The 24670-nt window shown below is 40.5% G+C and overlaps 1 protein-coding gene across 1 annotated transcript; it reads left to right on the top strand.

The window, feature by feature from the left end:
- The first annotated feature begins 1859 nt into the window (after nt 1-1859).
- On the top strand, nt 1860-5244 carry LOC141364394 (uncharacterized). Its single transcript, XM_073869074.1, has 6 exons — nt 1860-2017; nt 3079-3213; nt 3424-3554; nt 3665-3801; nt 4277-4370; nt 4675-5244. The coding sequence occupies exons 1-6, from the start codon at nt 1924-1926 to the stop codon at nt 5086-5088; spliced, it is 1005 nt and encodes a 334-aa protein (XP_073725175.1). The 5' UTR covers nt 1860-1923; the 3' UTR covers nt 5089-5244.
- The last annotated feature ends 19426 nt before the right edge of the window (nt 5245-24670 follow it).

Genomic DNA, 24670 nt, shown 5'->3' with positions numbered 1-24670 from the left:
TCTTACGCCACGATGCTTCACAAACTAACGTTATATAAATGGTGACAGCATGATGTGTTTTGTATCTTGGGGTATTTGGATACCAGTGGGGTGTACCGTGAAGCCGGGGTTGTTTGCTAACCAGGTAAGTTTTAGTTTAACTTAGTACCTTGAAAATAGTTCGGCTTTTAATCAATGTTCGTCCACATAGTAAGTTAAGACCAGAGTATATTTCACTTTGTGCGCCAACGCGAGGGTCGGTGTATAGTGCAGGGCTCGAAATTGCGACCATTTTGGTCGCATATGCGACCAAAATTTTATCTGTGCGACCTTAAAATATATTTGGGAGCATTTGTGTGACTGCCCATTTTGTTGTGACGCGAGTTGATTGTGATCCTGCGTGCTGGCGCTGTCCCAGGTTCAGTGTTCTCTCCAATGATACATAACCAATCAAATTTCACCATTAAGTTCTTGCGTTTAATGAAGACCGCAGATTGGCTAATATGAGCGTCAGTCATTCCTTGTTGCCGTGAAGCGCGGAAATGTGAAAAGACGAACGCGTGGCGAGCATGACGAGAGCGAGCCGATTGCAGCCAAGGTTATTACTGTATTTTATGACGACGATCCGGATTCAAATGTAACTCCACCACCGGAAAATACGAGTTGACGTTAAACCTTTCAGAGAGAGTGGCTTAAAGATTTCGAGTGTCTCCGCTATGAAAATGTAACTTACTGTGTTTACTGTAAATCCTGTAAAACGGCGTTAATGGCGGAATCAAAACATTTTAAGCGCAAGACGTACCTTGCTTAAACATGGCGAAAGTGCCAAAAACACAAGACGTGTCATGACAAATGTGTTTATTATTGATGGAGACACCGACCTGTCTGTCAGTGTGTTTAATGGTGTATGTGCGCATGCGCTGGTGAATGGACATTCGACAAACATCCTTGTGGTCCATGTTGCTGTGGAATACGACAATGCTGATGGTATGTTTTTGTTGTTTTTTTAAAAACATTGCCTATTTGGTAGTAAAAGCATCCTGCTAATGCAGTTATCAATACCAATATATATTAGCCTTCTATATTAGGGTCACTTTTGTAATGTGCAGTTGGGTATTAATTTAGGAATTTATGCAGCAAAAAATAAAATAAAATAAAATAGAAGACCAACTTTTAAATGCTGGCCATAGGACGTGTAAAGCCCGGTGGTGGTGTTTTATTTTTAATAAAATAAATCTATTAACATTTACATTGTAGTTGTGGTGCTTTTTAATTTTTGGATGGATGCGCCTAAATTTTTGCTGGTGCTCCTAACTCTTTAAAGTTGGGAGCACCAGTGCTATCAAATAAAAAAGTTAATTTTGAGCCCTGTAGTGCGTGTAGTAGTGCATACTTTACACAGATTTTTGTGTTTTTTTTTCCTGCGCGTATGAGTATATTTAGAATTATCGCTTTGCGCATGCGTCAAATTGCGTTCGACTGCGCGGCTAACATTATGCAAAATAAACTCGTTTAACATTACGCTATCTGCTCCGGGGCAGCGTATGTTATGGATCAGAGATAATACTCCAAAGTGCAACCCGTCAGGTTTGTTAAACGCGAGTTACACGCGAGTAACGTGACTAATACAGACTTCGCGTTGCAGTGGTTGTTTAATACTGTGTACATCCACGCGGAAAACCTAAGCAAAATACAATTTGTTTTTGGAGTAAAAGTGCAGTAAGCATGTTATTTTGTGGTTTGAATACCATTTATGTTTCAAATGTTTACTATTAAAGCACCACTGTAAACTATGGTCACTATAAGATCCTGGCAAAACTGTGGTTACTACAAATAAAACCAAAAACTGGTAACTGAATGGTACAATAACACAATCATTATTCTGTGCTTGTCATTCTGCAAACGTATGCTTAATCAGCATTTTACTGCATTTCAGTAATAAGCATGTTAGTGACGGTGGCATGCAGAGGATCTAAGAAGTATGTGACAGTGACAGAGACTGATGGAGAATATAACTATCATCAGTTTCACAAAGAAGGTTTGAATGCTGTTATAACTTGTAGAATTAATAGTCAGAGCCTTTATGTGGTTTTCAGTCCTGTTCCTGGGGACCTACTGCTTGGCACATAGAGGCTGCGTCTGAAACTGCATACCGTACAGTACGTACTTAAAGAGATAAAGTACCTACTTACTGACAGATAAAACAGTAGGTACTGTATAGTAGGGCTGTGCAAAAAATCGACTGCGATTATCATGCGCGTGTCATTAGTAAAGCCGGTTCGGTGATTAGTATTAAATTGGCATCAGCTGCTTTCAGATGGAGCGGCATTTATTACACAGACCCGTAGTTCACAGAGAAGCTAGGCAAAATCGGGTTCATAATCGAGGAAAATTGACTCCGATTATCTATGCGATTTTGCCTAGCTTCTCGGTGAACTACGGGTCTGTGTAATAAATGCCGCTCCATCTGAAAGCAGCTGATGCCAATTTAATACTAATCACCGAACCGGCTTTACTGATGACACGCGCATGATAATCGCAGTCGATTTTTTGCACAGCCCTACTGTATAGTATGAATACTGTTAGTATGAATGTGATTTGGACGTACTACATCCGCCAGGTTGATATATGACGTGACATACGTCGTCATAACGTCATGTCATACCAGCGCGAAAACAGCCGCATTGCCACTTTCACCTCCTCTTCTTCTTTGGATAAACTCTGCTCCCGGGGCATCATGGGATATTGATATTGATGCACGCTTCAAAATCTAACCGGAAGTAGTAGGACATACTACTCACCTCGCCTACTGCTTTTTGTCTACTATATAGTATGGATGTAGGCGGTTTTAGACGCAGTATTTGTATGTCTTTCTTATTTAACACACCTGACTCGTCAGCTTATTAGGTGAGAATTGAGCTAAATGTGTTGGGTAAGAGATCAGTGAGTCCCTAGTAACATGATCAAAAACAACTTCTTGAATGTAACTAATTAATACATAAATTTTTTTATTTAGCACACATAATAAAATAATCTCCCTGTTGACCATATAAACATTATCTTCAAATTTTATCTGAAATCATTCTTACCCCAACACAGTGATTAAAAGATTCGGCCTGCCAATTGATGTAGACGTGAAGTACAAGGATTCAACGGGGACTGAGGTTGATGCAGACATATTCAATGAACTCCTACAGCAAGGCAGTGTCACTCTTACAGCCTGTTTGGATGACGGTGTGTCTGTACATTAACACTTTGTTTAATAAATTTTTGATCTAAAATCTCATTCTATACCTAAAACACTATAATTCAATTAAAATTAGAAACACTTATATTAAATTTATGTCTTTGTCAGCATTTTGCTTTTAGTGTGGATTAAAAAGAATTGTTTTTTTTTTAACCGTTTTTGAACTTCACATTTATACTTTATACTTTTCTGTCTAGATATGTCGGATGTTTCAATGTCTTCTGATACATCGTTTTCTTCTAATACATCCACCTTGATTATTGATGATCCCCCAACAAAGAAAGCAAGACTGACGAATGACTGTACAGATAAACAAGCAGCAAAAAATGTAGGCTTTTTTGAAAGAAACTGCTAGGCTGTTATTGTTTTCAATTATGTTAATAGTAGTACTTGAGTATGTGTATTTAATATAAATTTGTCTGTTTCTTCATGTTACAGATGGTGAATATGGTTCTGAAGTCAAAACCTGGTGGAGACAAAATTATGTATGAATACGATAAAACCAAAACCTTGTCAGACAGCACCCGCAGACAGTTAGTGAACATGCTTGTTGCTAATATGGTTGAAGTACATGGGTAAGAATAAAAATTTAAATGGTGAACTACACTGTCAGGAAAAAAAGTTTAAAATTGTACCTTTTTGTCGCTGGTGTGGTACCCCTAAGGTACCGTTTTGTACCTTTACTGGTATATAAACATAATACAATGTTGTACCTTTTGGGGTACATTACTGTTTCTAAAGGTACAGTTAACTGTTTTGTACCCCTAAAATTCAACTAGTACAAAATTGTTCCTTAAGGTACACAATAGGTCCTTAGGGTATAATATTGTACCCCATAAGGTACAACATTTCAATGTGTTGTATATCCATAAAGGTACAAAAAAGTACCTTTTAGGGTACCACCCCAGTGACAGAAAAAGGAACAATTTTTTTCTGACTGTACTTTAAGCTGAGTTGTTAAAATATTCTTTAAAACTGATTAATCCACTGTTTTTGCTTTCTCCCATTTCTCGTTTTTAACCAATCCCTATACTCCGTGACCTAAAACAGAAGGACACCTCCACAGACTGTGCGAACCAAGTATGCTCTTGGTATTATTTCTTTGTTTCCCTACTTGGAGGACCCATACTCTAAAAATGGATATGTAAGTTGCTTGTAATTATTATGTGATATACAGTGGTGGACAAAATTATTAGAACACATGACATCTGAAAAAGTTTTTTTGCTACCCAAACAAGATTTAATTTCATAATGATGGTTGCCCTTACCTAAAAAAATGTTGTGCTCGGAGCTACCATCCATTGTTTTGGAGGCAAAAAGAGTAAATATTTCCAGATCTGTCAGATGTTCTAATAATTTTGGCCACTGCTATATATAAAATAAACACAACAGGTATACATTTATTTATAACTAAGGTTTATTTGGCAAAATAAATTTGGCTTTTTTAGGAGCATTTCTATGATGCATCAAGTGGTACTGGTTACCTGGCCTGGCGCTTAAAGACAGTTCAGAGAAATACTCAAATTGGTGAAAAACACAGACCTGAGTTACCTGGCACCAGCAGTGGCCCATTATCTGAGAGAGAACCATTTTCAACCACAGAACAGCTGACCGGTGATGAGTGCAGAGAGGCACTATCAGTCATGAAACACACTTCAGATGAGAAAATAGTAAAAGAAAAAATGAAGACAACTTTCCAATACAGACAGTCTATTGTTCGAAATCCTGAGAAGTCCCATGATGTCTTAGACATGTTCCCTAGGTTCCTGGACACACCTGGCCTTGTAAGTAGAAAACTTTGTCTGTATATACTTTTTGCTTTGTATGTATTTTTACTGTGTTTTAATTGGTTATTGCTGTAAAAGGTTGAACAGGATTTCTCATTACTGTTTGGAGAAGAGATCTCTGGAAAGTTTCTGGCAAAATGGTCAACCTTCTTCAAACCCAAAGTAATCAGTGAATCCAAAGGATTGGCCCCTAACCACCACATTGAAGAACTCGTTAAACATACTCAGCCTGAATTTGATGACGGTAAGATGAAGTAACATTCATGGAAATCATAGACACTAGGGCTGTCAATCTTCCTCTATTATCCCATTCGAATTTGATTCATTATGTTTTTTAATATTCGATTTATAATCGATTATTTAATGCTCAAATCTGACTTATTAATATTTACTATACCTATCTACACACGTCGTAAAAACGGGCTTATGCATTGCCAATGCCACTATGAGCTCGTATAGTTGACTTGTTTTAAATTATGTCCACTAGAAGACATTGCAGTATTAACGTTACTAATAAACATGTCATTATTTAATAACAGGTGATAGCTTTCTTGCTAATTAATGATTAAGCTTAGACACAAAATTAACCTCTCGACACGCACTAGCTCGTGGACGGAAAGACGTCAGTTTTTTTTAATGCTGCTAACAATATAAATATAGCCTAGGGCTGTGACGATAACCTCGTCACCGCATCACCGCAGTAATACCGCAGTGTTGAGGTCATCATCGTCATCACCGCACTTTTTAATACTTTTATTATTTATTTATTTTGCTGGTGAAAGTTACAGAAGTCATATTCTGTATGATATGAACTACAGTGGGGCAAAAAAGCATCCAGTCAGCCACCAATTGTCCAAGCCCTCACACCCAAAAAGACGAGAGAGGCCTGCAATCTCCGTCAAAGGCACACGTCAACTATGAGAGACAAAATGAGAAAAAAAAATCCAGAAAATCACATTGTCTTATTTTTTGGGAATTTGTTTTTAGATTATGGTGAAGGATAAGTATTTGGTCAATAACAAAAGTTTATGTCAATACTTTGTTATATACCCTTTGTTGGCAATTACAGAGATCAAACGTTTTCTGTAAGTCTCCACAAGGTTTTTACATATTGTTGCTGGTAGTTTGGCCCATTCCTCCATGCAGATCTCCTCTAGAGCAGTGATGTTTTAGGGCTGTCGCTGGGCAACTCAGATTTTCAACTCCCTCCAAAGATTTTCTATGGGGTTGAGATCTGGAGACTGGCTAGGCCACTCCAGGACCTTGAAATTATTCTTATGAAACCACTCCTTCTTTGCCCGGGCGGTATGTTTGGGATCACTGCCATACTGAAAGATCCAGCCACGTTTCATCTTCAATGCCCTTGCTGACGAAAGGAGGTTTTGAGTCAAAATCTCACGAGACATGGCCCCATTCATTCTTTCCTTAACTCGGATCAGTTGTCCTGGTCCCTTTGCAGAAAAACAGACCCAAAGCATGAGGTTTCCACCCCCATGCTTCACAGTAGGTATGGAGTTCTTTGGATGCAACTCAGCATCTTTCTCCTCCAAACACAAGAAGTTGAGTTTCTACCTAAAAGTTATGTTTTGGTTTCATCTGACCATATGACATTCTCCCACTCTTCTTCTGGATCATCCAAATGCTCTCTAGCAAACTTCAGACGGGTCCGGACATGTACTGGCTTAAGCAGGGTGACACATCTGGCACTGCAGGAATTGAGTCCCTGGCTGCATAGTGTGTTACTGATGGTAGCCTTTGTTACTTTGGTCCCAGCTCTCTGCAGGTCATTCACTAGGTCCCCCCATGTGGTTCTGGGATTTTTGCTCACCATTCTGGTGATAATTTTTACCCTACGGGATGAGATCTTGCGTGGAGCCCCAGATCGAGGGAGATTATCAGTGTTCTTGTATGTCTTCCATTTTCTAATAATTGCTCTCACAGTTGATTTCTTCACACCAAGCTGCTTACCTATTGCAGATTCAGTCTTCCCAGCCTGGTGCAGGTCTACAATTTTGTTTCTGGTGTCCTTTGACAGCTCTTTGGTCTTGGCCATAGTTGAGTTTGCATTCTGACTGTTTTAGGTTGTGGACAGGTGTCTTTTATACTGCTAACAAGTTCAAACAGGTGCCATTAATACAGGTAACAAGTGGAGGACAGAGGATCCTCTTAAAGAAGAAATTACAGGTCTGTGAGAGAAAGAAATCTTGCTTTTTTGTTATTGACCGAATACTTATCTTCCACCATAAATCGCAAACAAATTCCCAAAAAAATCAGACAATGTGATTTTCTGGATTTTTTTCCTCATTTTGTCTCTCATAGTTGAAGTGTACCTATGATGAAAATTACAGGCCTCTCTCATCTTTTTAAGTGGGAGAACTTGCACAATTGGTAATTGACTAAATACTTTTTTGCCCCACTGTATACACAAAAGTCATTGTTAATCATAATTTACTGTCTTCCATCCTGTGTTCAGGGCTTCTAGAGAAAAAAACTGCTTTCCGCGCAAGGGGGAGGGATTAAACATATATAGGGGTTTTTTATGTGCGCGTGTCTGATTATTGTTATTTAATCACTTAGTTTCAGTACTTGGTGTCTACAGAAAATGTTCAATTAAATAAACACAAATAGCCTACTGTCACGGGTGCAAACTTCTTAAACATGAAGCCATTACTTTAAGCGCGTCATGCCCAGGTGCTCTGATATTTCTAGCATGCCATGGAACGGTCCTTCCAACTCACTCACTGCGCGAATAACTAAATCTCAAGTGCATCTCACAGCCACGCGCATTACATTATTCAGGTGCAAGAAGGTGTCCGGGCAGAATGAAATGCGCGTTGGTAATGATAAGAATAGCATAATTATTTAAAACTATAATGGGCAAACATGCCAACTATAGTTATGAAGGCTAGCGCGATCGGCTGTAAGACCTATATGTCTGACTATCGTAGCGAGGAAATGCCACTATCTAAAATCACATCTTTTGATGATTAACTATCATGTGGCGTTTGTCGGACTTGGGAGCACCAAACATACCTTTAGTAAAGCATAAAACTTCAGCCCAGCAACGACAGTTGGAAATCTCCAAGACTTTTGCAAGATGAGCGAAGTACCAAAGGGACAGCACAGCAGTCAGGCAGGTGAGCGCTAACATACTGACAGCGTGACTCGCTAATGGTTTAAACTAATTTCTCCAGCTCAGGATCAAAAAACTCTTATTACGTTCTTGATTATGTAAATAATCAGCAGCAGAAATTTAAAGCATTGATTGGAGTATCTATAAGTTTTGCGCAGTTATTTACGGGATGATGCAATAGGCTATTTCATTTCGTATCTGCTTTGAAAAATTCTAATGAAACATATTAACTATAGTAACATGAAATAGTATTTATTTTTGATATCTTTTGAGTTTAATATGAATTATGGAACAGTTTTTGTCATTGGTTGTAACCCATTTTATTGTGCAATAAATTATTTAACGTTCAACCAGTTGCGTTTGGAGGAATGCGTTATATGCACGGAGTGTTACCCGAAAAACACTCTAAAAATATCTAAAGAAATTGGAATCAAGGTTTTGCTTACAAGAAACAATGTTAAGCTCGACATGTTCTGTCTAGTTTTTTTCTGGTTGCTATTTTATGATATGTATTGTACAAAATGGGTTATAAACAATGACAAAAAATTATATAATTCCTATTACGTTCAAAACATGTATATAAAAAGCAATGGAAATACATATTATTTCATGTTTTTAATAATAAATAAGAATACTGTTCCCCGATGCTTTGCCGGGGGTGTGGGGGGGGTCTGGTTTGGGGTCGCTTGGGCTTTGGGGGGTTACTGTTGTGCGGTTAACCGCATAACTGCGTGATTTTTTTGATGCTTCACCGCGGTGAGAAAAAAATCCTAACCGTCACAGCCCTAATATAGCCTACTGTGTACAAACAACAATAATAATAACATTGCTATACATCGTTTAAAAGGTCTAAGGGTTTAGCATCAGTGTATGGTGTCCGTTTTGAGATGCAATTGCTCTAGCATCATAAATATAGTATTTTGTTACAGAAGTCCAGATGACAACATGCATAAAATAAGCTGACTCCTTACCTTTGTGCTGGTATAAGGAACGCGAATCGAATCCAGTCTGTTTCAGATGTGTGAATAACCCATAAAAACTCTCCAACAAACTACATCCAATGACCATTTTTGTCCACAAATGCGTATAATCCGTGAAATATTGATATATTGTCCATTGTTTACATCAGATTTCACATGCTCGTCTTGTAATAGATTATAATATACAATCTGAGGACTATTTACATTGTAACACTTGTATATGAGATTACACTGGCGTTCAAAACCAGCGCTCAAACTTGTTTGTAAAAGTAGGCGGGAGTATAATACATAATATCCAAACAGCGCTGTCAAATAGGGCTGCAACTAACGATTATTTTAATAATCGATTAATCTGTCGATTATTATTTCGATTAATCGATGAATCGGATAAAAAACAAAAAAACAAGAAAAGCATTCATTTCCAACCCCTTATTCAAAACAGAACAAAAATCTTTAGAAATTACACAAACATGTTGCTCCTTGAACATACCTGAGCTGTTACAATAATAATAAAATAAAATAAAAATGGACTAACACAAAAAATACACATGTATGCTTTACATCTGCCAAATATATAGACTTTTTTATGATGCATTTCCCATCAAGAAGCCTCTCTTGGTTGGGTGGGGGGGGGGGGGGGGGGGGGGGGGGGGTGTGGGGGGGGGGGGGGGTGGGGGGGGGGGGGGGTGTGGGGGGGGGGGGGGGGGGGGGGGGGGGGGGGGGGGGGGGGGGGGGGGGGGGGGGGGGGGGGTGGGGGGGGGGGGGGGGGGGGGGGGGGGGGGGGGGGGGGGGGGGGGGGGGGGGGGGGGGGGGGGTGGGGGGGGGGGGGGGGGGGGGGGGGGGGGGGGGGGGGGGGGGGGGGGGGGGGGGGGGGGGGGGTGGGGGGGGGGGGGGGGGGGGGGGGGGGGGGGGGGGGGGGGGGGGGGGGGGGGGGGGGGGGGGGGGGGGGGGGGGGGGGGGGGGGGGGGGGGGGGGGGGGGGGGGGGGGGGGGGGGGGGGGGGGGGGGGGGGGGGGGGGGGGGGGGGGGGGGGGGGGGGGGGGGGGGGGGGGGGGGGGGGGGGGGGGGGGGGTGGGGGGGGGTTGGGTGGTGGGGGGGGGGGGGGGTGGGGGGGTGGGGGGGTGACCAAAAGCAGCCTTTCAGGTTTTAATAGATTAATGAGCTAAACAGGCAATTCGTTTTAATTCCCCTCTTGTAAAAGACTGAATTTATAAAAAATACAACATTTGTTAAAGGATAACATTAAACATTTATTTCCAATTTAACATTTAACACCTTAATAATTAAAACAGACATTTAAGTAGAAATGCTGAGGCTGTAATTGCGTAGAGTAACCACAAGGGGGCGACACGCGATCGTCAAATTTCTCAAAAACCTCATTAGACTCATGTTTTCATCTGCAGTGTGGATGGACTGGACAACACGTGCTAAACATCGAATAAAAGAACTACAAAGGACTTAAATCAGCTGTTTTAAAGGTGACATATGTACATTACATCAATATAGTAACTTTTTAACATCACCAGTTAGCCTTTAGTCTGGAAATTATCTAATTTGTTGACATTGGCAAAACCACGTGGTTTAGCATGTTACTCGGCTCTCATATTAACTTAGCCTTAAAAACACTGGATTAACAAGGGTGACTTTTATTAATATGAAACAATTAAACAATTGTAAATACCGCTATATATGTAAAATTAATTGAATTTTAAGATTTAATTTATTATTAGAATCCATAAAAGAGCTCTCATCTCCAAGGCAAAAATCTGATGTTTATTCATTAGACTCCAACCTAACCAATTGAGAGTCTGATCGTTTCTATAGCGATTGGCTACGAGACACACGCCTGGACTGATCCACCAGGCGAGGGTGCCTCATGAGGAGGGTGTATAGTACATAAAACCCTGAAACATCCGATGATTCATGAGGTGGTGCTACTGACGATGTGTCTCAAACATTTCCCTCGCATTGGCATCGGTGACCTCTGGAGGGATAGGACCACTTGTGATTATCAACAACAATGAAGACATCCACAAGAAATGTAATGAAAATAGAAGAAAAGGCAATAACATAAGGACAGGGTATAGAACGCAACGTTGTGCAAATACAGTCCGCAAAATGAGGCCAAAACTTAAAAATAAACAAAACCCTGAGGCGGGTATAAACTCTTAAAAACAAAAGTCACGGATTAAAGGTGAAAAGGCGAAACGTATGGAAAAGGTATAGAACGCTACTCTGTGTAAGACAATCCACAAAACAAGGCCAAGACTCTAAAACAAAACTAATTAAACCCCAAAACGTGTTATTAATTCCCAAACACAGTTTTTTAAAGGTGCGACCTGTGGAAGGATGGGACGGCTGCTTATCGACGACAATGATGAAATCGACGAGGGACGTAACGAAAATGGAAGAAAAGGCAATGACATAAGGACAGGTATGAAACACTATTTGGTGAAAATACAGTCCGTTAAATGAGGCCTTTACTCTAAAACAAATTTAACAAAACCGTGAGACGGGCATAAACTTTCAAAAACAAATGTCACGTATAAAAATGAAAAGGCTACATATAAGGAAACAGAATAGAACGCTACTTTGTGTACGTACGATCCACAATACAAGGCCAAAACTAGACTAATAAAACCCGAATCGGACCATTAATTGCCAAGCGCAGAGGAGCGATTGAAAGGTAAGCATTGCATAATGTTATCGCTTGCTCGGCCCTCCTCCTGAGATTTCTGAGGAGGAGGGAGTCGAGTAAGGGAGTACTATGAAGCCCAGACAGGCATCAGGGAGATGGCTGGCGCAGTCTCGTCCCCGTCTCCCCTTACTCCCTTGCTCGACCGGATTTCGATGACGCTCGGTGGGTATAGATTTGTGGCGTTAAGCCTACTGGACGGGGGCGAGACTCTAGTCCTTGTAAGGGATTCAGTGCGTCGACCTCCAAAAACATGCGCCGGCCCGTGCCTTTTCCTCGTTCTCCCTAAACCAAACTGTGCAGAGTCTGTACAGGGGGAGACGTTGTATCTTCAATACCTAAACTAGCCAGTTGCCTTCGGACCTAGGGGGTCGACAGAGAAGCTCAGTAAACCCTGAACGGACTGGGGTCTCGCTGAATAAATGTATCCCCCAACCCGCACAAAACCAAACCCCAACTCCCATAACATTGCTTTTATGGAGCAGATTTAACCCTTAACCTCTCCAAAACCAAACCCCAAAATTGCTTTTATGGAGCAGATTTAGCCCCTAACCTCTCCAAAATCAAACCCTAACATCCAGGACCCTAAAAATATGTTTTAAAATGTAGGGTGACCAAAAGCAGCCTTTCAGGTTTTAATAGATTAATGAGCTAAACAGGCAATTCGTTTTAATTCCCCTCTTGTAAAAGACTGAATTTATAAAAAATACAACATTTGTTAAAGGATAACATTAAACATTTATTTCCAATTTAACATTTAACACCTTAATAATTAAAACAGACATTTAAGTAGAAATGCTGAGGCTGTAATTGCGTAGAGTAACCACAAGGGGGCGACACGCGATCGTCAAATTTCTCAAAAACCTCATTAGACTCATGTTTTCATCTGCAGTGTGGATGGACTGGACAACACGTGCTAAACATCGAATAAAAGAACTACAAAGGACTTAAATCAGCTGTTTTAAAGGTGACATATGTACATTACATCAATATAGTAACTTTTTAACATCACCAGTTAGCCTTTAGTCTGGAAATTATCTAATTTGTTGACATTGGCAAAACCACGTGGTTTAGCATGTTACTCGGCTCTCATATTAACTTAGCCTTAAAAACACTGGATTAACAAGGGTGACTTTTATTAATATGAAACAATTAAACAATTGTAAATACCGCTATATATGTAAAATTAATTGAATTTTAAGATTTAATTTATTATTAGAATCCATAAAAGAGCTCTCATCTCCAAGGCAAAAATCTGATGTTTATTCATTAGACTCCAACCTAACCAATTGAGAGTCTGATCGTTTCTATAGCGATTGGCTACGAGACACACGCCTGGACTGATCCACCAGGCGAGGGTGCCTCATGAGGAGGGTGTATAGTACATAAAACCCTGAAACATCCGATGATTCATGAGGTGGTGCTACTGACGATGTGTCTCAAACATTTCCCTCGCATTGGCATCGGTGACCTCTGGAGGGATAGGACCACTTGTGATTATCAACAACAATGAAGACATCCACAAGAAATGTAATGAAAATAGAAGAAAAGGCAATAACATAAGGACAGGGTATAGAACGCAACGTTGTGCAAATACAGTCCGCAAAATGAGGCCAAAACTTAAAAATAAACAAAACCCTGAGGCGGGTATAAACTCTTAAAAACAAAAGTCACGGATTAAAGGTGAAAAGGCGAAACGTATGGAAAAGGTATAGAACGCTACTCTGTGTAAGACAATCCACAAAACAAGGCCAAGACTCTAAAACAAAACTAATTAAACCCCAAAACGTGTTATTAATTCCCAAACACAGTTTTTTAAAGGTGCGACCTGTGGAAGGATGGGACGGCTGCTTATCGACGACAATGATGAAATCGACGAGGGACGTAACGAAAATGGAAGAAAAGGCAATGACATAAGGACAGGTATGAAACACTATTTGGTGAAAATACAGTCCGTTAAATGAGGCCTTTACTCTAAAACAAATTTAACAAAACCGTGAGACGGGCATAAACTTTCAAAAACAAATGTCACGTATAAAAATGAAAAGGCTACATATAAGGAAACAGAATAGAACGCTACTTTGTGTACGTACGATCCACAATACAAGGCCAAAACTAGACTAATAAAACCCGAATCGGACCATTAATTGCCAAGCGCAGAGGAGCGATTGAAAGGTAAGCATTGCATAATGTTATCGCTTGCTCGGCCCTCCTCCTGAGATTTCTGAGGAGGAGGGAGTCGAGTAAGGGAGTACTATGAAGCCCAGACAGGCATCAGGGAGATGGCTGGCGCAGTCTCGTCCCCGTCTCCCCTTACTCCCTTGCTCGACCGGATTTCGATGACGCTCGGTGGGTATAGATTTGTGGCGTTAAGCCTACTGGACGGGGGCGAGACTCTAGTCCTTGTAAGGGATTCAGTGCGTCGACCTCCAAAAACATGCGCCGGCCCGTGCCTTTTCCTCGTTCTCCCTAAACCAAACTGTGCAGAGTCTGTACAGGGGGAGACGTTGTATCTTCAATACCTAAACTAGCCAGTTGCCTTCGGACCTAGGGGGTCGACAGAGAAGCTCAGTAAACCCTGAACGGACTGGGGTCTCGCTGAATAAATGTATCCCCCAACCCGCACAAAACCAAACCCCAACTCCCATAACATTGCTTTTATGGAGCAGATTTAACCCTTAACCTCTCCAAAACCAAACCCCAAAATTGCTTTTATGGAGCAGATTTAGCCCCTAACCTCTCCAAAATCAAACCCTAACATCCAGGACCCTAAAAATATGTTTTAAAATGTAGGGTGACCAAAAGCAGCCTTTCAGGTTTTAATAGATTAATGAGCTAAACAGGCAATTCGTTTTAATTCCCCTCTTGTAAAAGACTGAATTTATAAAAAATACAACATTTGTTAAAGGATAACATTAAACATTTATTTCCAATTTAACATTTAACACCTTAATAATTAAAACAGACATTTAAGTAGAAATGCTGAGGCTGTAATTGCGTAGAGTAACCACAAGGGGGCGACACGCGATCGTCAAATTTCTCAAAAACCTCATTAGACTCATGTTTTCATCTGCAGTGTGGATGGACTGGACAACACGTGCTAAACATCGAATAAAAGAACTACAAAGGACTTAAATCAGCTGTTTTAAAGGTGACATATGTACATTACATCAATATAGTAACTTTTTAACATCACCAGTTAGCCTTTAGTCTGGAAATTATCTAATTTGTTGACATTGGCAAAACCACGTGGTTTAGCATGTTACTCGGCTCTCATATTAACTTAGCCTTAAAAACACTGGATTAACAAGGGTGACTTTTATTAATATGAAACAATTAAACAATTGTAAATACCGCTATATATGTAAAATTAATTGAATTTTAAGATTTAATTTATTATTAGAATCCATAAAAGAGCTCTCATCTCCAAGGCAAAAATCTGATGTTTATTCATTAGACTCCAACCTAACCAATTGAGAGTCTGATCGTTTCTATAGCGATTGGCTACGAGACACACGCCTGGACTGATCCACCAGGCGAGGGTGCCTCATGAGGAGGGTGTATAGTACATAAAACCCTGAAACATCCGATGATTCATGAGGTGGTGCTACTGACGATGTGTCTCAAACATTTCCCTCGCATTGGCATCGGTGACCTCTGGAGGGATAGGACCACTTGTGATTATCAACAACAATGAAGACATCCACAAGAAATGTAATGAAAATAGAAGAAAAGGCAATAACATAAGGACAGGGTATAGAACGCAACGTTGTGCAAATACAGTCCGCAAAATGAGGCCAAAACTTAAAAATAAACAAAACCCTGAGGCGGGTATAAACTCTTAAAAACAAAAGTCACGGATTAAAGGTGAAAAGGCGAAACGTATGGAAAAGGTATAGAACGCTACTCTGTGTAAGACAATCCACAAAACAAGGCCAAGACTCTAAAACAAAACTAATTAAACCCCAAAACGTGTTATTAATTCCCAAACACAGTTTTTTAAAGGTGCGACCTGTGGAAGGATGGGACGGCTGCTTATCGACGACAATGATGAAATCGACGAGGGACGTAACGAAAATGGAAGAAAAGGCAATGACATAAGGACAGGTATGAAACACTATTTGGTGAAAATACAGTCCGTTAAATGAGGCCTTTACTCTAAAACAAATTTAACAAAACCGTGAGACGGGCATAAACTTTCAAAAACAAATGTCACGTATAAAAATGAAAAGGCTACATATAAGGAAACAGAATAGAACGCTACTTTGTGTACGTACGATCCACAATACAAGGCCAAAACTAGACTAATAAAACCCGAATCGGACCATTAATTGCCAAGCGCAGAGGAGCGATTGAAAGGTAAGCATTGCATAATGTTATCGCTTGCTCGGCCCTCCTCCTGAGATTTCTGAGGAGGAGGGAGTCGAGTAAGGGAGTACTATGAAGCCCAGACAGGCATCAGGGAGATGGCTGGCGCAGTCTCGTCCCCGTCTCCCCTTACTCCCTTGCTCGACCGGATTTCGATGACGCTCGGTGGGTATAGATTTGTGGCGTTAAGCCTACTGGACGGGGGCGAGACTCTAGTCCTTGTAAGGGATTCAGTGCGTCGACCTCCAAAAACATGCGCCGGCCCGTGCCTTTTCCTCGTTCTCCCTAAACCAAACTGTGCAGAGTCTGTACAGGGGGAGACGTTGTATCTTCAATACCTAAACTAGCCAGTTGCCTTCGGACCTAGGGGGTCGACAGAGAAGCTCAGTAAACCCTGAACGGACTGGGGTCTCGCTGAATAAATGTATCCCCCAACCCGCACAAAACCAAACCCCAACTCCCATAACATTGCTTTTATGGAGCAGATTTAACCCTTAACCTCTCCAAAACCAAACCCCAAAATTGCTTTTATGGAGCAGATTTAGCCCCTAACCTCTCCAAAATCAAACCCTAACATCCAGGACCCTAAAAATATGTTTTAAAATGTAGGGTGACCAAAAGCAGCCTTTCAGGTTTTAATAGATTAATGAGCTAAACAGGCAATTCGTTTTAATTCCCCTCTTGTAAAAGACTGAATTTATAAAAAATACAACATTTGTTAAAGGATAACATTAAACATTTATTTCCAATTTAACATTTAACACCTTAATAATTAAAACAGACATTTAAGTAGAAATGCTGAGGCTGTAATTGCGTAGAGTAACCACAAGGGGGCGACACGCGATCGTCAAATTTCTCAAAAACCTCATTAGACTCATGTTTTCATCTGCAGTGTGGATGGACTGGACAACACGTGCTAAACATCGAATAAAAGAACTACAAAGGACTTAAATCAGCTGTTTTAAAGGTGACATATGTACATTACATCAATATAGTAACTTTTTAACATCACCAGTTAGCCTTTAGTCTGGAAATTATCTAATTTGTTGACATTGGCAAAACCACGTGGTTTAGCATGTTACTCGGCTCTCATATTAACTTAGCCTTAAAAACACTGGATTAACAAGGGTGACTTTTATTAATATGAAACAATTAAACAATTGTAAATACCGCTATATATGTAAAATTAATTGAATTTTAAGATTTAATTTATTATTAGAATCCATAAAAGAGCTCTCATCTCCAAGGCAAAAATCTGATGTTTATTCATTAGACTCCAACCTAACCAATTGAGAGTCTGATCGTTTCTATAGCGATTGGCTACGAGACACACGCCTGGACTGATCCACCAGGCGAGGGTGCCTCATGAGGAGGGTGTATAGTACATAAAACCCTGAAACATCCGATGATTCATGAGGTGGTGCTACTGACGATGTGTCTCAAACATTTCCCTCGCATTGGCATCGGTGACCTCTGGAGGGATAGGACCACTTGTGATTATCAACAACAATGAAGACATCCACAAGAAATGTAATGAAAATAGAAGAAAAGGCAATAACATAAGGACAGGGTATAGAACGCAACGTTGTGCAAATACAGTCCGCAAAATGAGGCCAAAACTTAAAAATAAACAAAACCCTGAGGCGGGTATAAACTCTTAAAAACAAAAGTCACGGATTAAAGGTGAAAAGGCGAAACGTATGGAAAAGGTATAGAACGCTACTCTGTGTAAGACAATCCACAAAACAAGGCCAAGACTCTAAAACAAAACTAATTAAACCCCAAAACGTGTTATTAATTCCCAAACACAGTTTTTTAAAGGTGCGACCTGTGGAAGGATGGGACGGCTGCTTATCGACGACAATGATGAAATCGACGAGGGACGTAACGAAAATGGAAGAAAAGGCAATGACATAAGGACAGGTATGAAACACTATTTGGTGAAAATACAGTCCGTTAAATGAGGCCTTTACTCTAAAACAAATTTAACAAAACCGTGAGACGGGCATAAACTTTCAAAAACAAATGTCACGTATAAAAATGAAAAGGCTACATATAAGGAAACAGAATAGAACGCTACTTTGTGTACGTACGATCCACAATACAAGGCCAAAACTAGACTAATAAAACCCGAATCGGACCATTAATTGCCAAGCGCAGAGGAGCGATTGAAAGGTAAGCATTGCATAATGTTATCGCTTGCTCGGCCCTCCTCCTGAGATTTCTGAGGAGGAGGGAGTCGAGTAAGGGAGTACTATGAAGCCCAGACAGGCATCAGGGAGATGGCTGGCGCAGTCTCGTCCCCGTCTCCCCTTACTCCCTTGCTCGACCGGATTTCGATGACGCTCGGTGGGTATAGATTTGTGGCGTTAAGCCTACTGGACGGGGGCGAGACTCTAGTCCTTGTAAGGGATTCAGTGCGTCGACCTCCAAAAACATGCGCCGGCCCGTGCCTTTTCCTCGTTCTCCCTAAACCAAACTGTGCAGAGTCTGTACAGGGGGAGACGTTGTATCTTCAATACCTAAACTAGCCAGTTGCCTTCGGACCTAGGGGGTCGACAGAGAAGCTCAGTAAACCCTGAACGGACTGGGGTCTCGCTGAATAAATGTATCCCCCAACCCGCACAAAACCAAACCCCAACTCCCATAACATTGCTTTTATGGAGCAGATTTAACCCTTAACCTCTCCAAAACCAAACCCCAAAATTGCTTTTATGGAGCAGATTTAGCCCCTAACCTCTCCAAAATCAAACCCTAACATCCAGGACCCTAAAAATATGTTTTAAAATGTAGGGTGACCAAAAGCAGCCTTTCAGGTTTTAATAGATTAATGAGCTAAACAGGCAATTCGTTTTAATTCCCCTCTTGTAAAAGACTGAATTTATAAAAAATACAACATTTGTTAAAGGATAACATTAAACATTTATTTCCAATTTAACATTTAACACCTTAATAATTAAAACAGACATTTAAGTAGAAATGCTGAGGCTGTAATTGCGTAGAGTAACCACAAGGGGGCGACACGCGATCGTCAAATTTCTCAAAAACCTCATTAGACTCATGTTTTCATCTGCAGTGTGGATGGACTGGACAACACGTGCTAAACATCGAATAAAAGAACTACAAAGGACTTAAATCAGCTGTTTTAAAGGTGACATATGTACATTACATCAATATAGTAACTTTTTAACATCACCAGTTAGCCTTTAGTCTGGAAATTATCTAATTTGTTGACATTGGCAAAACCACGTGGTTTAGCATGTTACTCGGCTCTCATATTAACTTAGCCTTAAAAACACTGGATTAACAAGGGTGACTTTTATTAATATGAAACAATTAAACAATTGTAAATACCGCTATATATGTAAAATTAATTGAATTTTAAGATTTAATTTATTATTAGAATCCATAAAAGAGCTCTCATCTCCAAGGCAAAAATCTGATGTTTATTCATTAGACTCCAACCTAACCAATTGAGAGTCTGATCGTTTCTATAGCGATTGGCTACGAGACACACGCCTGGACTGATCCACCAGGCGAGGGTGCCTCATGAGGAGGGTGTATAGTACATAAAACCCTGAAACATCCGATGATTCATGAGGTGGTGCTACTGACGATGTGTCTCAAACATTTCCCTCGCATTGGCATCGGTGACCTCTGGAGGGATAGGACCACTTGTGATTATCAACAACAATGAAGACATCCACAAGAAATGTAATGAAAATAGAAGAAAAGGCAATAACATAAGGACAGGGTATAGAACGCAACGTTGTGCAAATACAGTCCGCAAAATGAGGCCAAAACTTAAAAATAAACAAAACCCTGAGGCGGGTATAAACTCTTAAAAACAAAAGTCACGGATTAAAGGTGAAAAGGCGAAACGTATGGAAAAGGTATAGAACGCTACTCTGTGTAAGACAATCCACAAAACAAGGCCAAGACTCTAAAACAAAACTAATTAAACCCCAAAACGTGTTATTAATTCCCAAACACAGTTTTTTAAAGGTGCGACCTGTGGAAGGATGGGACGGCTGCTTATCGACGACAATGATGAAATCGACGAGGGACGTAACGAAAATGGAAGAAAAGGCAATGACATAAGGACAGGTATGAAACACTATTTGGTGAAAATACAGTCCGTTAAATGAGGCCTTTACTCTAAAACAAATTTAACAAAACCGTGAGACGGGCATAAACTTTCAAAAACAAATGTCACGTATAAAAATGAAAAGGCTACATATAAGGAAACAGAATAGAACGCTACTTTGTGTACGTACGATCCACAATACAAGGCCAAAACTAGACTAATAAAACCCGAATCGGACCATTAATTGCCAAGCGCAGAGGAGCGATTGAAAGGTAAGCATTGCATAATGTTATCGCTTGCTCGGCCCTCCTCCTGAGATTTCTGAGGAGGAGGGAGTCGAGTAAGGGAGTACTATGAAGCCCAGACAGGCATCAGGGAGATGGCTGGCGCAGTCTCGTCCCCGTCTCCCCTTACTCCCTTGCTCGACCGGATTTCGATGACGCTCGGTGGGTATAGATTTGTGGCGTTAAGCCTACTGGACGGGGGCGAGACTCTAGTCCTTGTAAGGGATTCAGTGCGTCGACCTCCAAAAACATGCGCCGGCCCGTGCCTTTTCCTCGTTCTCCCTAAACCAAACTGTGCAGAGTCTGTACAGGGGGAGACGTTGTATCTTCAATACCTAAACTAGCCAGTTGCCTTCGGACCTAGGGGGTCGACAGAGAAGCTCAGTAAACCCTGAACGGACTGGGGTCTCGCTGAATAAATGTATCCCCCAACCCGCACAAAACCAAACCCCAACTCCCATAACATTGCTTTTATGGAGCAGATTTAACCCTTAACCTCTCCAAAACCAAACCCCAAAATTGCTTTTATGGAGCAGATTTAGCCCCTAACCTCTCCAAAATCAAACCCTAACATCCAGGACCCTAAAAATATGTTTTAAAATGTAGGGTGACCAAAAGCAGCCTTTCAGGTTTTAATAGATTAATGAGCTAAACAGGCAATTCGTTTTAATTCCCCTCTTGTAAAAGACTGAATTTATAAAAAATACAACATTTGTTAAAGGATAACATTAAACATTTATTTCCAATTTAACATTTAACACCTTAATAATTAAAACAGACATTTAAGTAGAAATGCTGAGGCTGTAATTGCGTAGAGTAACCACAAGGGGGCGACACGCGATCGTCAAATTTCTCAAAAACCTCATTAGACTCATGTTTTCATCTGCAGTGTGGATGGACTGGACAACACGTGCTAAACATCGAATAAAAGAACTACAAAGGACTTAAATCAGCTGTTTTAAAGGTGACATATGTACATTACATCAATATAGTAACTTTTTAACATCACCAGTTAGCCTTTAGTCTGGAAATTATCTAATTTGTTGACATTGGCAAAACCACGTGGTTTAGCATGTTACTCGGCTCTCATATTAACTTAGCCTTAAAAACACTGGATTAACAAGGGTGACTTTTATTAATATGAAACAATTAAACAATTGTAAATACCGCTATATATGTAAAATTAATTGAATTTTAAGATTTAATTTATTATTAGAATCCATAAAAGAGCTCTCATCTCCAAGGCAAAAATCTGATGTTTATTCATTAGACTCCAACCTAACCAATTGAGAGTCTGATCGTTTCTATAGCGATTGGCTACGAGACACACGCCTGGACTGATCCACCAGGCGAGGGTGCCTCATGAGGAGGGTGTATAGTACATAAAACCCTGAAACATCCGATGATTCATGAGGTGGTGCTACTGACGATGTGTCTCAAACATTTCCCTCGCATTGGCATCGGTGACCTCTGGAGGGATAGGACCACTTGTGATTATCAACAACAATGAAGACATCCACAAGAAATGTAATGAAAATAGAAGAAAAGGCAATAACATAAGGACAGGGTATAGAACGCAACGTTGTGCAAATACAGTCCGCAAAATGAGGCCAAAACTTAAAAATAAACAAAACCCTGAGGCGGGTATAAACTCTTAAAAACAAAAGTCACGGATTAAAGGTGAAAAGGCGAAACGTATGGAAAAGGTATAGAACGCTACTCTGTGTAAGACAATCCACAAAACAAGGCCAAGACTCTAAAACAAAACTAATTAAACCCCAAAACGTGTTATTAATTCCCAAACACAGTTTTTTAAAGGTGCGACCTGTGGAAGGATGGGACGGCTGCTTATCGACGACAATGATGAAATCGACGAGGGACGTAACGAAAATGGAAGAAAAGGCAATGACATAAGGACAGGTATGAAACACTATTTGGTGAAAATACAGTCCGTTAAATGAGGCCTTTACTCTAAAACAAATTTAACAAAACCGTGAGACGGGCATAAACTTTCAAAAACAAATGTCACGTATAAAAATGAAAAGGCTACATATAAGGAAACAGAATAGAACGCTACTTTGTGTACGTACGATCCACAATACAAGGCCAAAACTAGACTAATAAAACCCGAATCGGACCATTAATTGCCAAGCGCAGAGGAGCGATTGAAAGGTAAGCATTGCATAATGTTATCGCTTGCTCGGCCCTCCTCCTGAGATTTCTGAGGAGGAGGGAGTCGAGTAAGGGAGTACTATGAAGCCCAGACAGGCATCAGGGAGATGGCTGGCGCAGTCTCGTCCCCGTCTCCCCTTACTCCCTTGCTCGACCGGATTTCGATGACGCTCGGTGGGTATAGATTTGTGGCGTTAAGCCTACTGGACGGGGGCGAGACTCTAGTCCTTGTAAGGGATTCAGTGCGTCGACCTCCAAAAACATGCGCCGGCCCGTGCCTTTTCCTCGTTCTCCCTAAACCAAACTGTGCAGAGTCTGTACAGGGGGAGACGTTGTATCTTCAATACCTAAACTAGCCAGTTGCCTTCGGACCTAGGGGGTCGACAGAGAAGCTCAGTAAACCCTGAACGGACTGGGGTCTCGCTGAATAAATGTATCCCCCAACCCGCACAAAACCAAACCCCAACTCCCATAACATTGCTTTTATGGAGCAGATTTAACCCTTAACCTCTCCAAAACCAAACCCCAAAATTGCTTTTATGGAGCAGATTTAGCCCCTAACCTCTCCAAAATCAAACCCTAACATCCAGGACCCTAAAAATATGTTTTAAAATGTAGGGTGACCAAAAGCAGCCTTTCAGGTTTTAATAGATTAATGAGCTAAACAGGCAATTCGTTTTAATTCCCCTCTTGTAAAAGACTGAATTTATAAAAAATACAACATTTGTTAAAGGATAACATTAAACATTTATTTCCAATTTAACATTTAACACCTTAATAATTAAAACAGACATTTAAGTAGAAATGCTGAGGCTGTAATTGCGTAGAGTAACCACAAGGGGGCGACACGCGATCGTCAAATTTCTCAAAAACCTCATTAGACTCATGTTTTCATCTGCAGTGTGGATGGACTGGACAACACGTGCTAAACATCGAATAAAAGAACTACAAAGGACTTAAATCAGCTGTTTTAAAGGTGACATATGTACATTACATCAATATAGTAACTTTTTAACATCACCAGTTAGCCTTTAGTCTGGAAATTATCTAATTTGTTGACATTGGCAAAACCACGTGGTTTAGCATGTTACTCGGCTCTCATATTAACTTAGCCTTAAAAACACTGGATTAACAAGGGTGACTTTTATTAATATGAAACAATTAAACAATTGTAAATACCGCTATATATGTAAAATTAATTGAATTTTAAGATTTAATTTATTATTAGAATCCATAAAAGAGCTCTCATCTCCAAGGCAAAAATCTGATGTTTATTCATTAGACTCCAACCTAACCAATTGAGAGTCTGATCGTTTCTATAGCGATTGGCTACGAGACACACGCCTGGACTGATCCACCAGGCGAGGGTGCCTCATGAGGAGGGTGTATAGTACATAAAACCCTGAAACATCCGATGATTCATGAGGTGGTGCTACTGACGATGTGTCTCAAACATTTCCCTCGCATTGGCATCGGTGACCTCTGGAGGGATAGGACCACTTGTGATTATCAACAACAATGAAGACATCCACAAGAAATGTAATGAAAATAGAAGAAAAGGCAATAACATAAGGACAGGGTATAGAACGCAACGTTGTGCAAATACAGTCCGCAAAATGAGGCCAAAACTTAAAAATAAACAAAACCCTGAGGCGGGTATAAACTCTTAAAAACAAAAGTCACGGATTAAAGGTGAAAAGGCGAAACGTATGGAAAAGGTATAGAACGCTACTCTGTGTAAGACAATCCACAAAACAAGGCCAAGACTCTAAAACAAAACTAATTAAACCCCAAAACGTGTTATTAATTCCCAAACACAGTTTTTTAAAGGTGCGACCTGTGGAAGGATGGGACGGCTGCTTATCGACGACAATGATGAAATCGACGAGGGACGTAACGAAAATGGAAGAAAAGGCAATGACATAAGGACAGGTATGAA

Source organism: Misgurnus anguillicaudatus, chromosome 6 (assembly GCF_027580225.2).
Source record: "Misgurnus anguillicaudatus chromosome 6, ASM2758022v2, whole genome shotgun sequence".
Lineage (NCBI taxonomy): Eukaryota > Metazoa > Chordata > Actinopteri > Cypriniformes > Cobitidae > Misgurnus > Misgurnus anguillicaudatus.
This window is presented reverse-complemented; position numbering and strand designations above follow the sequence as displayed.

What these genes read in the sequence shown, in the direction of transcription:
- LOC141364394 (XM_073869074.1), top strand. Translation starts at nt 1,924, where the DNA reads ATGTTAGTGACGGTGGCATGCAGAGGATCTAAGAAGTATGTGACAGTG. An exon ending in TACAGCCTGTTTGGATGACG is followed by an intron (nt 3,214 to 3,423) that starts GTGTGTCTGTAC and finishes TTTTCTGTCTAG; the next exon opens with ATATGTCGGATGTTTCAATG. An exon ending in ATAAACAAGCAGCAAAAAAT is followed by an intron (nt 3,555 to 3,664) that starts GTAGGCTTTTTT and finishes TTCATGTTACAG; the next exon opens with ATGGTGAATATGGTTCTGAA.